Below are 16,533 nucleotides of genomic sequence, written 5' to 3'. Positions count from 1 at the left end.
TTCAAGTACAGATTTGAGGCAGATATTATTTTATTAGATGATATTGCTAAGCAGCAGAACATCTTGTTTTTTACACTGTTATTCCAGAATCCTGAAATACCTCAGAATATAATCAGGCAGATAAATATTTACATTACAGAAATTACCAAGTTATAATACTTACTTAGAATCTCAGTAGCTCAAAACAAATGAAGACTGATTCGCATATACTTAATTTGCATATGCCTAATTTGAAATGTACTGAAAAACCATAAGCAAAAGCATATAAAATCAATCACATTATTTCTATTATAGCAGGGTGATGGAATGCATGCATAGAAGTAGCATTACAATAACTATAAGTTCCTATAGTCTTCTTGCAAAAATGTTTAGCGCAATTATTGGCTGGGTGCAATCGGGCTGATAAGAGGAGTATCCTTGGCTCTTTGTTACAAATAGGTGTTGTCACAGTGTGACACTAGAGGGCAGACAAGTATATCATTTGCATCAGTCAATTTCTGACTGACAATTACAATAGATCAAGAGTTCTTAATCTTTGGAGGGATGGTCAGGGGAATCTTTGGCATCTTAACAACAGGGGGGGTACTCTAATACATTTGGGGCAGATGGCTCATGCTTCAGTAAATGAAAATATTGTCAGTTGCAAAGGATCCAGTTATAAAATGACACCTCCATCACTTTTTGATGCATATGTCTTTCTTATCTTTGTCTCCTTTTCTGAGCAAGTGGACACAACTCCAGACTTAACAATGGACAGCATCAATTCACTATTTTTATTTTCTTTTTTAAACAAAGTTTATGGAAATCTGAGACATTCCTGAAAATAAAGAAGATGAAAAGAGTTGATAATTTGCTTTGCAGCATCCTTCCGCATCACCCTTTTCTTTCTTTCTTTTTACTAAGTTGCAAAAGATCAGAAGCAGCAAGAAATCTGGGAGTATGTCTGGATAATGTCACCCCATATGTCAAGTTGGGGACCCCAGATGGACATTCATTTGCCATCTTAACAACATTCAGGGCAGAAAACACCAATGAAATTAAGATGGTTTAAAGTCATATGCCATCTACTTTAAAGCAAACAAATGAGAGTACCAATTGGGAGAGTTAAAAAAAATCTGCCATTCTATATTCTGATATTTCAAACATCTTTCTCAGTCTGGGCAACACCAGGTGCTCTCTACTAAGACAATTTTTTCCCCCCAGCATGCAGAAAAGGGGATTCCTACCACACCATATGGGGAGGGGGGAGTCAGGTTAGGGAAGACTGCTGCATGAATTTTTTTTAATCTGTGCTATAGAACATTTTAAGTGTATTTTAATACTTAGAAATTAACAATAGGGTTGCCGTAACCTTTCCTTCATATGCGTTGAGTTTAAAGCTCCCAGAATTACAAACAAACATGGCCTCTCATTGGCCAATGAGAGTCACCGGTAAGGTCTTCGGGTCCCCGTGGAAAATCGGAGTCTAAAACCCGTCTCTTCCATATTTGTCCTTTTCTTCCTGCTCAGCATCCTGGCCATCTTCGCGTTCCCACGAAGCGTCGTGCTGCGGCTGTGGTTCAAGGCCGGGCAGATTTTACCTAGACTTCCTAACAATCCGTAACAAAATTCCCTATATTGTACTTCGAAGCCGAAGGGTCTTTTCGGGCAGAATTTTCTTTGCGTGTTTTCACGCGCGGCGCGTTTCCGAGAACGCTTTTCTCTCCCAAAACTCGCCTCGCATCTTGGAAATCGCGCCTCTTTCTCGGCTTGGGGATTCTGGCCGCCGTCGGAAAGAACTTGCTCTCTGGGCCGTCGGAATGAGTTCACTGTCTTCATTCATGGCTCAAGACGAGATGGCGGTTATCGTAGTGGACACTGAGTGCGACCCCGAAGAAACGTCCAGCTTCTCGGAGGCAGGTGAGTCAAAAGGTTTCCGGGCGGGGCATATCTACCGCGGCCCCACCCTTACCGGAGGCACAGGGAAAACGGGGAACTCTGAACAGCAGGGAAGAGGGACGAAGGCAGCAATGCATGTACACAGACAAAAAACAATGAATCCAAACAAAATCTTTCCTTAAATACCATAGAAAGCCAGTGTAAACCTGCTTAGGAGGGAGAGCCATAATCCCTGTTAAGGCAATGCTTGTTTTAGGTCAAACGAAGCTTTAGAAATAGTCCAAAGTTTTCATAGAAGGGATGAACTGAACAGATTCACTAGCCCAACCCTTCTCAGTGCTGGAATCCAGGAAAATATCGCCCGGAGAATGGGAGGCTGTCCAGGGAAGGGAGGCTCTCCCTTTTTAGCAGGCTGTTCCGCAGCTCTTATTATCAGGAAGCACTGCCTGATATTCAGATTTCGGTTTTCTTTTCTTTTTCTCATTTTGACTTGTAGGTCCTAGTTCTGCTCTTGGTTTCAGAAGAGAACTCTCCCACGCTTTTGGGACATAACTGCCATTTGATTGATTGATATATAAGAGAGTGTGTGTGTGTGTGTGTGTGTATTTGTATGTGTGTGTATATATATATATGTATGTGTGTATGTGTGTGTGTGTGTGTGTGTGTGTGTATATACAGATATATATATATAACAGATTCACTAGCCCAACTCTTTTATATATAAAATACTGTGTGGGTGGGTGTATGTATGTGTATGTATGTGTATATGTATATACTGTACATATGGAAAAACCTTGATTTTCAACTCTTTAATATGTATCCAACCTTTATTATTTTAACTCAAGATGGCAAACATACACAATATTCATTCCTCCCCCTATTTTCCTCACAACTGCAGTGTGAGCTGTGTTGGGCTGAGAGAAATAGTTTGGCCCAAAGTTACCTAATTGGCTCTCCTGTTAGAATTTTGTCCCTTATTTTTACTAAGCATACAAAAAAGTGTTTTGTTTTTTAATTTGACTTTGGCCTTTGACCATACATTTATGAATAAACTATTATAGATCCATATCATCTCTCTTTTTGTGTGGGCGGGGGTTGTGGATTTTTTTTTTGGCAGCCTTAGCACAAAAGTTCCTCACAGAGCTTGGTTTCAGATCCCTTATCATGCCCCTGGAGTGCTCTTCTGAGATTTCCTCCTCTTTCTCCATGTCCCTTTTTGAATGCCAAGAACTAGACATTGTACTTTGGGTGCTGTCTAACCAGTGCAGAATAATCCATCCAGTGCAAAGACTATTAGTAGTAGGTTACATCACTTATGTTAATACCGCCCAAAGCTTGCTTTTGCCTGCTGTGTGACTCTTCTTGCTCTTTTTTTAAATGAGATACTTAATTACAAAAATCCATAAACAGATTATACATTTCCTGTACAGAGCCCAAGAAATATCCCCCCCCCTTCTCCATAAGGACTGAAAATGGCAGGTAATTTTCTTCATGAACCCCAAGATACTGCTTAGTTGTCCTTGGGCATGGCCTGCCACAAGAACTGCCTTCCCAAGTAGAAAGTTGCTGCGCTAATCAGGTGCTGCTACCCATTTTGCACCAAATATAGCCATAAATATTAACTCCTTGCAATGCTACACCTATAATTACCATTGCCAGCCACTTACGGTAACTTTGAAAGAAAATAGGGCACTGAAGGCAAAAATCACCCAGAGTAAAGAACATGTAATTAATCCTAACGAGAAGATTCTGGACTCTGCTTCTGAAATAGCTTTCCTCCCCTGAGCAGATGCTTTCCTGGCTTCAAACACCCAGTGTTTTTGCCATCATCATCAACCCGATTCCACCATCAGAGGCCAATCATCAACCTCCCTGTGACATTCTTCACTGCCCAAAAGTCACACAATAGAAGTAAGATGATTGTCACCATACAGGCAATATAGTTGTTACTTTACAATTCACAAAGTAAGCAGACAATTATTGCACTGACCCGAAAGAACAAATGGAAAATAGAAGCTATAGTGTATTTTATTTTTGATTTCTTGGGCTTTCTGGACATTTCATCTTCTCCATCAAGAGGTAAAACATCTTTCATCACATCATTACTATCCTTGGATTGGAAGTCCTCCTCCAGGTCCTTTTCCAGCTCACCTCCCTCTCCAACATTAAAAAGTCCCTTCAGTCCTGATGTGAGAAACCCACTTAGTGTCTATGGCCCTCGCTCAACTCTTCTTGCTCTTGTTCAACTGGTGGTCCACTAATACTACTAGATTGCTATCTTTTGAGTGAGCTAACATACAAGGGTTCCACAAATCTTTTCCCCAATTTCTGTGGATAAGGCATTTGTTGAGTTCCAGGTGCTCTTTTTATGAGCTATTGTAAGCTATGGTTCTTTTTTCATTCTTTTTTTCTTTCTCTGTTTTTAAGTATATAACTGTCAGCTGCGACTTCATTTAATAATCAGGAAAGAAACCACTCAACTCCATTTGTTTGAAATCAAGTGTACTTTTAGTAATTATAAACGAACAGTAGCAAAGCTAAGCTGAATCTGGTTAATTAGGTGCGAAAGCAAAGAATATCATGTATAATTCAATCCCCTCCCCTTGGCACCCCAGTCCATAGTCCAATTATAATGCACCCAACTGTCAGGTGGGAGATAACTTCAAAAGACATCACCAGGATGGAATGCCGGACAGTTAACCTTGGCGGGAAACTCCCTTCCTCCACATGCGCAGTAAGATGGCCAGGTCAGTGTCTAGAATCTTCCTCCAGCACATCATGATTCCCCTCCCAAATACCATGCCCCCCCCATTACAATAGCAGCCAAAGCAGCAGCAAAGCAGAGGCTGACATCCGTCCCTCCTCCAGAAAAGGGCGGTCAGACCTGTAGAAACAAAAACAACACAAACAAACGGACACACAACAATACATAAAAGAGAGAAATGGTAAGGGAGAGAGAAAAAAAACAAAAGAAAGTAAAAATTAGGGGATTGTTCGACAATTAGGGCTTGTCAGGATAAGCAGAGTAGAACTTGTGGAGCAGACGAGGCGCCCGAACATGGGACCCGTCAACCCATTCAGTGTGAGATGGGGGGAAATGCTTCCAAGCCACTAGGTACTGAACACGGTTTCGCCGTTTACGAGAGTCCAGAATCTCACGGATCTTGAAATGTTGCTCACCCTCAATCAAAAGCGGAGCGGGTGGAGGAGGGAGAGGTGGTCTCAAAGAAGAAGTGCAGAGAGGCTTCAGGAGATTAACATGAAAAACAGGGTAAACCCGGTTGAGATGCTTAGGCAACTGGAGTCGGACAGAAACAGGGTTGATGATCTTGACAATGGGAAACGGGCCAACATATTTGGGCCCCAATTTCTTCTATTTCTGGGGCGTTTGAAGAAATCTAGTGGATAAATAAACTTGATCACCAACTTTGTACTCATAGGGCTTAGTCCATTACTTATCAGCCTGTTTTTTATGAGCGCGGTGCGCAGCATCCAGTGTCTGGAGAGCCAAAGGCCAAATGTCCTGAAGGCGATCACTCCACTCGGACAGCGACGACACTTGCGGCTGCTCGTGAGGAATCTCAGGAATGGGTACAAAATCCTGGCCGAACACCACACGAAAAGGGGTAAAACCAGTGCTGCTGTGGACGGAATTATTGTAAGCCACCTCAGCATGCGGCAACAAATCCACCCAATCATCCTGCTGGGAGTTGATGAAACAACGTAAATATTGTTCCAGTACAGAATTAGTCCTTTCACAAGCCCCATTAGTCTGAGGGTGGTGGGAGGAACTTAGCCCCTGGGCGGAGCCAATCCGCTTCAGAAATTCTTTCCAGAAGAGGGAGGTGAACTGAACACCCCTTTCCGAAATGATGTGGTCAGGCACCCCATGCAAGTGATATATATGAGAGATGAACATCTTAGCGAAAGGTTTAGCAGAGGGGATCTCGGAGCAAGGGATGAAATGGACCTGTTTGGAGAATAAGTCCATAACAACCCAAATAACAGTGTGTCCCTGACTCTCAGGAAGTTCGACAATGAAATCCATGGAGATCTTCTTCCACGGGGCCACTGGCCGAGCCACCGCCTGGAGTAACCCTTGGGGCTTACCCGGAGGGCGTTTAGCGGCAGGACAAATGGGACAACTGGCAACATATGTCTCAATGTCCCTTTTCAATGAGGGCCACCAAAATTGCCGCTTGACAAGGTGTAGAGTCTTGACGAGCCCAAAGTGCCCAGCCATCCAGGAGTCATGAGCCCATTGGAGAACAATGGGTCTAATGGACGCAGGAACATATAACTTCGCCCCAATCCAAGGCAATTCATCCTTCATAGTGCATTCATTCATGTGCTGTTGGAACCAGTCATCTCCAGTAAGGGCCTTTTTTAGGTTAGAAAGAAAGTCCTGACTGACCTCCACCTTAGAAGTTGCTTGACGTCTAGTAACAACAGGAGCAGCAAGGCTCTTTGCGGGAATGACAGGCTGGACCACACTGAGCTTAGAACAGTTGTACTGAGGGAGTCTGGCAAACATCAGCCATAAAATTCTTCCCCCCTGGAATGTATTTGAAGGTAAAATTGAATCTATTGAAATGCTGAGCCCAGCGCATCTGCTTAGGAGAAAGTTTTCTGGGCATTCTCAAAGCTTCCAAGTTTTTATGGTCAGTCCACAGCTCGAAAGGGTGTTTAGCACCCTCCAGAAAATGGCGCCACGTGGACAAAGCCCAGTGAACAGCAAAAGCCTCTTTCTCCCAAATGGCCCAACGTCTCTCCGTCTCGGTCAGTTTGCGAGAGGTGTAAGCGCAGGGTTGTAATTTACCTTGGCTATTAGCTTGAAGTAGTACAGCACCCACAGCCACATCACTGGTGTCAGCTTGGACCACAAAAGGTTCGTCCATGTCCAGGTGTTTGAGAACTGGTTCCTCTGCAAAAAGGCAATTTAACTTCTCGAAAGCAGCTTGACAGTCCATAGTCCAATCCAGCGGCTTGCTAGGTTTGGGTTTCGCCCCACCTTTAGACTTAAGGAGGTTAGTTATTGGGAGAGCTATCTTAGCAAAGGAGGGAATAAATTGACGGTAGAAGTTAGCAAAACCCAAAAACTTTTGCAATTGCTTACGTGTACGAGGAGCCTCCCACTCAGTGACCGCTTTGACCTTAGCAGGGTCCATTTCAATACCCCTGTGTGAGATGTGATAGCCCAGGTAATCAACCTTCTCCTGATGGAATTCGCACTTGGATAATTTGGCGTAGAGTTCAGCCGCCCAGAGTTTTTTTAGCACTGTGCGAACAAGCCTCACGTGTTCTTCACATGTTTCCGTGTAAATAAGGATATCATCTAAATAGACGATAATTCCTTTGTAAAGATGGTCATGTAAAACCTCATTAATCAGCTGCATGAAAACTGCTGGTGCCCCCTGTAGGCCAAACAGCATTACTCGAAATTGGAAACAACCAAGGGGGCAGTTGAAAGCAGTTTTCCATTCGTCCCCCTCTTTAATTCTGACTCTATAGTATGCTTCTCTTAAGTCCAACTTAGTGAAAATAAGGCCCTTCCCCAGTTGGGCCAGCATGTCCTTCATCAGTGGTAATGGGTACAGGTTCTGAGCTAAGATGCAGTTCAAGTTTTTGAAGTTCACACACAATCTGAGGGAGCCATCTTTCTTTTCTCTGAACAATACTGGCGCTGGTATCTTGGGTCTTGCTGGCTCAATGAAACCCCTTTCCAAGTTTTTATCAATGAATTTCCTCATTTCCTCCATCTCTTTAGGGGACATTGAATATATTTGGGGCTTTGGAAGCTTTACTCCAGGTAAAATATCAGTGGTGCAATTTGTGGGTCTGTAAGGGGGCAATTTATCAGCAGATTTCTCACTAAAAACATCCTTGAGGTCCCAATATTCTTTTGGAATTCTTTCCTCCCCCTCAATTCTCTCCTGCCCCCTGGCTGCCAGTGTGGGGGTAGTAGTATCAGAGGCTGGAGTTTCAACTTTCCCCTCAGGGGGTGTGGTTGTTCGAATCCGTAACCAACCCTCTCTCCAGTTAATGCGCGGGTTCCATCTATGGAGCCAGGGGAGTCCCAAGATAAGGGGCAGGTCCATCCCAGGGGCCACAATAAAAGTAATTAATTCCTGGTGGGTACCCATCCACATCTCAATGGGTTCAGTGGAAAAATGAGCAGGGCCGCCTCCCGCAATAGAACCATCAATTTGGCAAAAAGCAATAGGGACTTTTAAAGTCTTTCATTTTAAGCCCAGTTTCTCCACCATCTCAGGGCTTATCATGCAACGGAAACACCCAGAGTCTAATAGAGCTAAAAGTTTCTCTGTTGCACCAGAAGAGGGCACTCTAAGCTCAATTGGGATAAGCATAGGACCAGATCGGGAACTTACCCAGCACTGAGAATTCTCATCATCAGATTCGTCAGATGGGCTGGGGCTTCCATCCCCCTCCTCCTCTGCCTCGAAGCGTCGAGAAACATTCTCAGCAGCGAAGGCAGCCTCCCTCCTCTTGCTTGGAGTCTCCTCCGGTTTCCCCTCCCTCTGGGGGGATGGAGCGGGTTGAGTCAGTTTGATGCGGCAATTCATAGCACGATGCCCCTCCTTTCCACAGCGGAAACAAGCGAAAGGCTTGGCTTTGCCCTCAAAACTTCCCCTGCCTTCACTCCTTGGGCAGGGGGGTTTAGGAGGTGCTGGGGGGGATTTCTCAACTTCTCCCTCTCTCATGCAACGCAATCTGACTAAATCCAATTCCACGTCTGCCGCGTTTTCATACCAAGTTTCTAAACAACGAGGAAGGCGTCTGTTTATGCATTGCTGGTAAACATCTTTATCCAAGCCATCAGTGAATTGATCCAGCAAGGCCTCTTCCAACTACCCCCTCATATAGGCTGACAGTTCCTGAAATTCCTGCACATAGTCAGGCACAGTTTTCTTTCCCTGTTTAAGGGCCGTAAATTTCAGCCTAGCGCGACGCTCGGTCAAAGGGTCGTCGAACCTTCTCATGGCTGCCATAAATTCATCAAAATTCCTCAGGAGAGGGGAATTGCATTTATGTAGCCCGACCATCCAGTCGGCCGCTTTCTTCTCCAAAGCCATTAACACCATTCTCACTTTAGTTTCATCTGTCTCTAAATTAGGTCCATATATTTCCATATAATTCCAGACCTGAATAATAAACAACCCGAGGCCTCTGGGGTCTCCATCATATTTTACGCTTAAGGGTGGGACCTTAGCCATCTGGCGTCGCCTGCCCCCCCCCTGCTCTTGGAATGTCTCTAGCCACAGGGGGGGAGGCTGGATCTGGGTTTTCTTGTGCACATCCCCCTTCGGCCCCTCCAGTTTCCCTTAAGCCATGCATTGAGTACCTTTTCTCCAACTCCTCTGTCGGCTCGCTTTCCACAGCTCTCTCTCGAATTCGACGTTCACTCCATGCCTCTTCGAGGAGCCTCATGGCGTGGGAGATTTTGTAGTCTTCTTCTCCAGTGCCACTCCAGTTATCCGCTGGTTTTTTCTTTGGCCTCCTTCTCATGACTCCAGCTTGTAATTCTTCCAGTTCCTCTTTCTGTCCCACACCCCAAGTCCATCTGGGACGGACAGCAGGTTCTTCCACTCTCAATTCGGCCAGTCTTTCTGTTAGAGATGGTCCCGCCGCTGCCCCCATTCTTCCTCCTGGTCGCTTTCATGCAAAGACATTTTCTTTTCTTCTTGTGAGGGCACCCCCCTCAGAAGTTGTTCACTCTGGGATGGGTGCGATTGAGATTCAGCTTATTGTCACCTGCAACTTCATTTAATAATCAAGAAAGAAACCACTCAACTCCATTTGTTTGAAATCAAGTATACTTTTACTAATTATAAACGAACAGTAGCAAAGCTAAGCTGAATCTGGCTAATTAGGCGCGAAAGCAAAGAATATCATGTATAATTCAATCCCCTCCCTTTGGCACCCCAGTCCATATTCCAATTATAATGCACCCAACTGTCAGGTGGGAGATAACTTCAAAAGACGTTACCACGATGAAATGCCAGACAGTTAACCTTGACAGGAAACTCCCTCCACATGCGCAGTAAGATGATCAGGTCAGCGTCTAGAATCTTCCTCCAGCACATCATGATTCCCCTCCCAAATACCATGCCCCCCCCTCCCCGTTACAATGGCAGCCGAAGCAGCAGCAAAGCAGAGGCTGACATTAACCAGTTTGGAGTCTCCTTGGGCTTGAGCAGTATTCTAAACCTAAATGAATAAAGGATAGTTCATATAGTAGTTCATCTTTTTTGGTGTCTCCTCTTTCCCCCCTCCCCTTTCCATTCTGTTTCAGATTTGACATTTGAGGATAGACATTTTCCTGAGATCATCTCTGTCAGTTCAATGGAAGGAACACTTCCTGCCAGTCTGCTTGGGCCAAACGCAAGTAATGACTTTTTCCAAGCAGGATTTAAAAGCTATGATGAAAGATAGACATTAAGAGGTGACATGAGCCGAAGATAAATAAGAAATGGGAGATCATTGCCCTTCTGTGTTTGGTGCAGCCATGACTTCCAGGCATCATCCTTAGCAGCAATGGTTGTATTAAAGCAGAAATATCCATACAAACTAGCCAGGAATATTTATGAGCTTTGTGGCAGCTGAAAGCAGGTACACTTGCATCAACCACCTAAATTTTGAATCTGCACCTTATTTTTCCAGCAACCAAGAGAAATTGCCAGGAGTGTGGAGGGGAGATTGCTTCTTCACTCCCCATCTGAAATGTACTTAAGTGTGAACAACTATGAGATAGTATTCATGGTGTTAGTAATGTCTAATTCATTCCATTTTGCAGGACTTTTTTGAAATCTCCTTTTGCTTGTTTGTGTTATTTAGAACTTGAGCAATAACCACTGTACTCAGAGAGGATTTTTTGGCTCTAAAAAGAACTCTGTTCATTAGTAAGTTTATCTCTTCCTGCAGTAATGCTCCCCTATACATTATCAGAGTTATATGTCTCTTCACTGTGAGTGATGGAACTGGTGTTGATAATCAATTTAACAAAGCCAATGCCTTTTTCTCACAACTCCTTGTCTCAGAATTGGTATTTGTAAACAAGCTCACTCCCTTGGGTCATGGCTTTAGTAGTAGGCTAAATTAGGTGGGTTCTTGTCACATAGCCCTTCATATTTCCATGATTTGGTTAAACAATTCAAAGTGTGGTGAAGAAAGCACATTTGACAGAGCCATAGTATTGACTGAAGAACAGCAGAAACTTTCCACCTCTCTGTAACCTAGAGGCAGCTCTAAATTCTTGGAAGTAACAGAATGTAACAGATTAACAGAGTTGGAAGGGACCTTGTAGGCCATCTAGTCCAACTCCCCACCCAAGCAGGAGACCCTACACCATTTCTAACAGGGCTTTATAGAATGGTATTTGTACTTCACGTGATCTTGGTTGAATCCCTCTGTTAATGCAATTTAAGATTGTATTGGCTTTTTGGCTGTTACTGCACACTGTTGCTCATATTTAATTGGTTGTCCTCTAACCCCTTTCACAATTACTGCTATTAAGACTGGTTTCTCCCAGTCTATATTTGTACTTTTGATTTTTCTTGCCTAAATGCAAGACTATATTTTTCTGTACATTGAATTTCATTTTGTTATTTGTGATCTAGTGTCCAAGTCTATCAAGATCCATCTGGATCTTGAGCTTGCCATCTATACTGACACAGCTTGAAAATTAATGAGTAGTTAAGGTTGGCCTCTCCTCTCCCCTTCTCTCCCTCAGGCTTGCCCCACGGAAGCCTCACCTCTCCCCTTCTCTTGCTCAGGCTGGCCCCATTGATCTTCTCCTATCACATTCTCTCCCTCAGGCTTGCCTGACAGAATCCTCTCCTTTCCCCTTCTCTCCCTCAGGCTGGCCCCATTGATTCTCTCTTATCTCCTTCTTTCCCTAGGCATGCCCCACAGAGGCCTCTCCTATCTTATCCCCTTCTCTCTCTCAGTCTAACTCCTTAGCATCAGAGTGTTTTTCAGGTGGAAAGGGAGAGTAGAATGTCTAAACTCCCCGCCCGCAGGCCGGATGAGTCACATGCTGGCCACACTGATGCCCAAGTGGCAGTTGGAACAGAGTTCTTTTCAGATTGAGAGGGGGATTAAAACGTCTAACTCCTTAGCATCAAAGCACGTTAATAATATAAGAAATACAAATAATCTGATGGTCATTTTGAAAAATCCTTTGTTACTGAGCACCTAGAAGCCAAGAGGAATATATGTACCAAATTTCAAGTTTGTAGGCTTTACAGTTCTGGAGATTATATATATGGTTAATAAAAAACAATAGATAGATAGATAGATAGATAGATAGATAGATAGATAGATAGATAGATAGATAGATAGATAGATAGATAGATTGATTTTTACAACCCCTGGTAAGCCCCAATTATGGGAGGAAGCTAACTGCTTCCATCATCTGTCAATCAGCTCGTCACAAGAGCCCATCACGACAGAAACCCAATATTTTTACTGTTGCCTTTGTTATATTTGTGTTTTTTTATTTGTGCTGATAAATAAATAAAGGGAGACTAGTATAGATCTATTTCAAGCTATTTAGCGCTCATCAGCTAGCCATAGGTTCAAATCCCAGTAAGGGTATGGCTAGCTGATGAGAGCTAAATAGCTTGAAATATATCTATACTAGTCTCCCTTTATTTATTTATCAGCACAAATAAAAAAACACACACAGACATATATGTGTATGTGTATGTGTGTGTGTGTGTGTATGTATGTGTGTATGTGTGTGTATGTATGCGTATATATATGTGTGTGTATGTATGTATGTATGTGTGTGTGTGTGTATGTATGTATGTATGTATGTATGTGTGTGTGTGTGTGTGTGTGTGTATATATATATATATATATATATATATATATATATATATATATATATATATATATATATATAGAATTAATCTAAAAATATAAGTTCCAGGTGTAGTTATAAAAGAAGAAACAGACATTGCAATCTCCAGAACTTAAAATATATTGCTCACTTAGCTTTTGTTAGCCTCTGCTAGCCATTAGGCAAAGACACAAACATTTTCGGCCACCAAACCTGTAGTAAAAATGACAGTGGTAATTACAGGTGGGAGGTGGGTGGATGTGCCTATCACATGCGCAATGGCCAAATTGACTAATAGTGTATAAAGGCAGATATCTCTTTAATGGTAGTTTTTACACTCTGATGATATTTTATATGAATTATATAAATATATTTTAAATTCTAGAGATTGCAATGTGTACATACACACACACACACACACCACACACACACACACCACACATACATACATACATACATACATACATACATACATACATATATATATATATATATATATATATATATATGTAGGTATATATGTAGGTCTTTGGTTATTCGGGTTTTCTCCCACGTAAAATTGGAAGTGTCTTGGCGACGTTTCGACGAAGTCTCATTCGTCATCTTCAGGCTTGTTTGCTCGGCTTCGTGCTTCCAGGAGCAATGTGTGTGTGTGTGTGTGTGTGTGTGTGTGTGTGTGTGTGTGTGTGTGTGTATATATATATATATATATATATATATATATATATATATATATACATATATATATATATATATATATATATATATATATATATATATATATATTATATATATATATATTTCATGCATTTCTGTAGCAGTATAGTGGTCTTTTACATATAGTGCACTCCACGTCCTCTTTTATGGGGTCTGGGTTTTTTAACCCAACTCCTCCCTCAATTTTAGTTTAAAGCCCTCCTGATAATTTGAGCCACTCGTTTTCTGAAAAACATTCTTCCCAGTTTTTGTGAGGTGCAACCCATCCCTTGCCAAAAGCCCATTGTGGAGGTAATGCAGACCATAGTTCAGGAATCCAAAGTTCTTTTGGCAACACCAACCCTTTAACCATTGGTCTACTTCTAGAATCCTTTATTCTCTTACTGGATGTTGACCTTTCATTGGCAGTACAGATGACAAAAACTACCTAACACCTTAACTTTTTTGCCTAGCTGCTTTTATTCAATATTGTTTTCAGGTTTGTTTTTGTCTCATTGGTCCCTACATGTAGTAGTAGAAAAGGGTAGAAAAAGGTAGAAAAGGGTGTGGGTTTTATTATTTTGGTTAGGTTCTCAGCCATATCCTTGATTTTTGCTCCAGGAAGACAACATATCTCTCTGAATTGACTGTCTGGTCTACAAAGGGTTAGTTTTGTTCCCTTGAGAATCTAATCTTCTATCACCAACACTCACCTTTTTTTTCCTAGGGAGATACTGAACTAGACTGCAACTTCCATCATCTCCAGACATCACAATCTGTTTATTTATTTTTTTATTAGAGTTGTAATCCAACAAATCTAGAGGATGACAGTTTGAGAAAGACCCACTGTATAACCTATAAAACCATGACTGGCACACGTTGCTGCTCATGATGTGGACATATTGGTATAGAGTTGGGACGGAGAATTAGCTTAAAAATGGCTGAAGGATTCACTGATTATTTCTCTACATTGATAACTTTCAGGCATAATTAAAATTTCTAGAAGAAGGTATTCCAAAACCTCTCCAAGTTCAAACATGTTTCCAGGGGAAATAAAGTGGACTAATTCCTACATTTCAAATAAATTGATTATTTTTTTCAGGCTTCTTCAATGTGGTTCCAGACTTCTAGATTTCCCATACAGCATAAACATAGGCTTTTTGGCTGGGAATTCTGGCTGTTGGAGCCTATCACAAGTGTAATTTTGATCTGAAATTCAATTTAATTCTGAGACATTTTACATGATCACAACTGATAATGCTTTAAGTAAGATTTGCTGTACATATCTTACTTACTTAAACTACTATATAAAGTAAGAAATTTCTTTTCCCTCATTATATCTTTATCTGTATCAATAGAGAGCTACACTTCTGATCTTGACATTTCTTCAAGTTCTGTGGAAGAAATAAGCACCTCTAAGTTAAGTAAAGGTAATATCTAATTTTGTTTTTCCCAAGATGAATTACCATTTCTTCTGCTCAGTGCACCTTGAATAGCAACTAAACTTTGCATCCATGGGCTCTGAGTATATTGACTGTAATTTTGCACTGCAGCAAACCACAATTGGAACTGGCAATTTGGTAGTTAAGTGAAGCAATCACTATGTGAAACCATAACTCTGCTTATGATCTTACTTTCCTTTGTTAATTTTGCAAATGTGAGGATTGGTTGCAAAGTTACTTTTCCATCACTGTTATAATTGCAATCAGTTGCTACATGAAATAGTTCCTAAAGGAGTAGCTGTACAGCACAACATGAAGCAGAAAAGGCTTTTGGCCTATAGGAAGAAACTATCATAAACAGAAGTATCTGTAGGGTGTGGCAGTAGAAGACAAATGACAAAAACCTCATTGCGTTGTTATTATCATTCTGCACTTTAATGGTGTGGAGTGTGAACCTATTTGTCCTGTGATCGGAAAGATCCTCCTCATTTAGAACCTTTAAAAAATGAATTCAAAGAAAATATTTAACAGACATTCTATTCAATATATGTTTTACACTGAATTAAAGACTAATTCAAGTGAAAACTAATTCAAAAGCTCTATGTGAAAAGTGCCTATTCTTTTTTCTGTAGAAAATATTGCACATGAAGTGAAATATAATGAGAGGCATATTGAAGGTAAGATATTAATGTTTTTACCTATTAATTCAATTGTTGTTTTTGTTATTACTGTATTTTCATGAATTGCTGTAAATGGGATATCTATCCTCAGTTAAACAGCTTCCAAAAGATATTTTATTATTACAGCTTCTAAAATTGTTGTCCTGAGTTCTGTAGACAGGACTTGCTCTTTCTCCACCTAGATTGTAAATAAATTAATACAGTGCAATGCCCATTTTATTATTCATTTTGATCAAAAAAATGAGGCAATGAAAAAAATACTTAATCTTTGCCAACAAATTCTGAAAAAGATTCAACAGAAAAGAGTACTCTGTATATGATAAAGTTTATGTTGATAGTATGTTGACTTACAATATATACACATTTTAGGTACAAATACATTTGTATTTGCTATTAATACTATACAAGGATATTATTCAAGCAGCATTGCATTTTTAATTCTTTTTTTAATACACATATCCCTTTTTAAAAAATTGATTGATGTTTTATGTCTTAATCCAATCTTCCTGTGTCTTATAAAATGCTAAATCCCATTATCAAATCACAGAAATCTGTGGCATTAGATTAGATTACTCAAGTTAAATCTTCCTGGTTTTGTTTTGTTTGAAGAAATCTGTATATGCTGTGGAGGGTTTGAGATTCACACTCAACATCCTTTGTTTCATGGCGGAATGTGTGCTCCTTGTTCGGTGAGTAGCTGTCAAACTTGATCACTTCTGCTTCTGTTCTTTTAGCTTGAGTCATACTCCTTCATCCAACATAGTGAATCTTTCTGCTGGCTCTGGGATGTAAGAATTACTAGCCATGGCATAGAGTTAATACTAGCCTTCTTCTATGGCATAGAGATGCACTATCTGAGACCAAGAGATTGCAGAAATCCTCCAAAAGGCTTCAAAAGTTGTTTTTTGCTACTCTGGTGTTTAATGTGATTAACTGGAGATTAAACAATCCTATTTATTTACTATATTTCAGC

General features: G+C 41.2%; 1 protein-coding gene and 1 pseudogene across 1 annotated transcript in view; one reads left to right on the top strand and one right to left on the bottom strand.

Annotated features, from left to right (window-relative positions):
* Window positions 1-3,388: 3,388 nt before the first annotated feature.
* On the bottom strand, window positions 3,389-3,842 carry LOC116510731 (annotated as a pseudogene).
* A 2,073-nt stretch (window positions 3,843-5,915) lies between these two features.
* Window positions 5,916-16,533, top strand: part of DNMT3L (DNA methyltransferase 3 like) — a 28,369-nt gene continuing 17,751 nt past the window's right edge. The window contains 5 exon segments of the mRNA XM_032220382.1: window positions 5,916-5,970; window positions 10,193-10,285; window positions 14,797-14,868; window positions 15,513-15,557; window positions 16,170-16,249. Of these exon segments, the coding sequence (XP_032076273.1) occupies window positions 5,916-5,970; window positions 10,193-10,285; window positions 14,797-14,868; window positions 15,513-15,557; window positions 16,170-16,249 (345 nt within the window).

Source organism: Thamnophis elegans, chromosome 6 (genome assembly GCF_009769535.1).
Source record: "Thamnophis elegans isolate rThaEle1 chromosome 6, rThaEle1.pri, whole genome shotgun sequence".
Taxonomy (NCBI): Eukaryota; Metazoa; Chordata; class Lepidosauria; order Squamata; family Colubridae; genus Thamnophis; species Thamnophis elegans.
The sequence above is the reverse complement of the archived record's forward strand: the minus strand, read 5'-3'. Positions and strand labels throughout refer to the sequence as shown.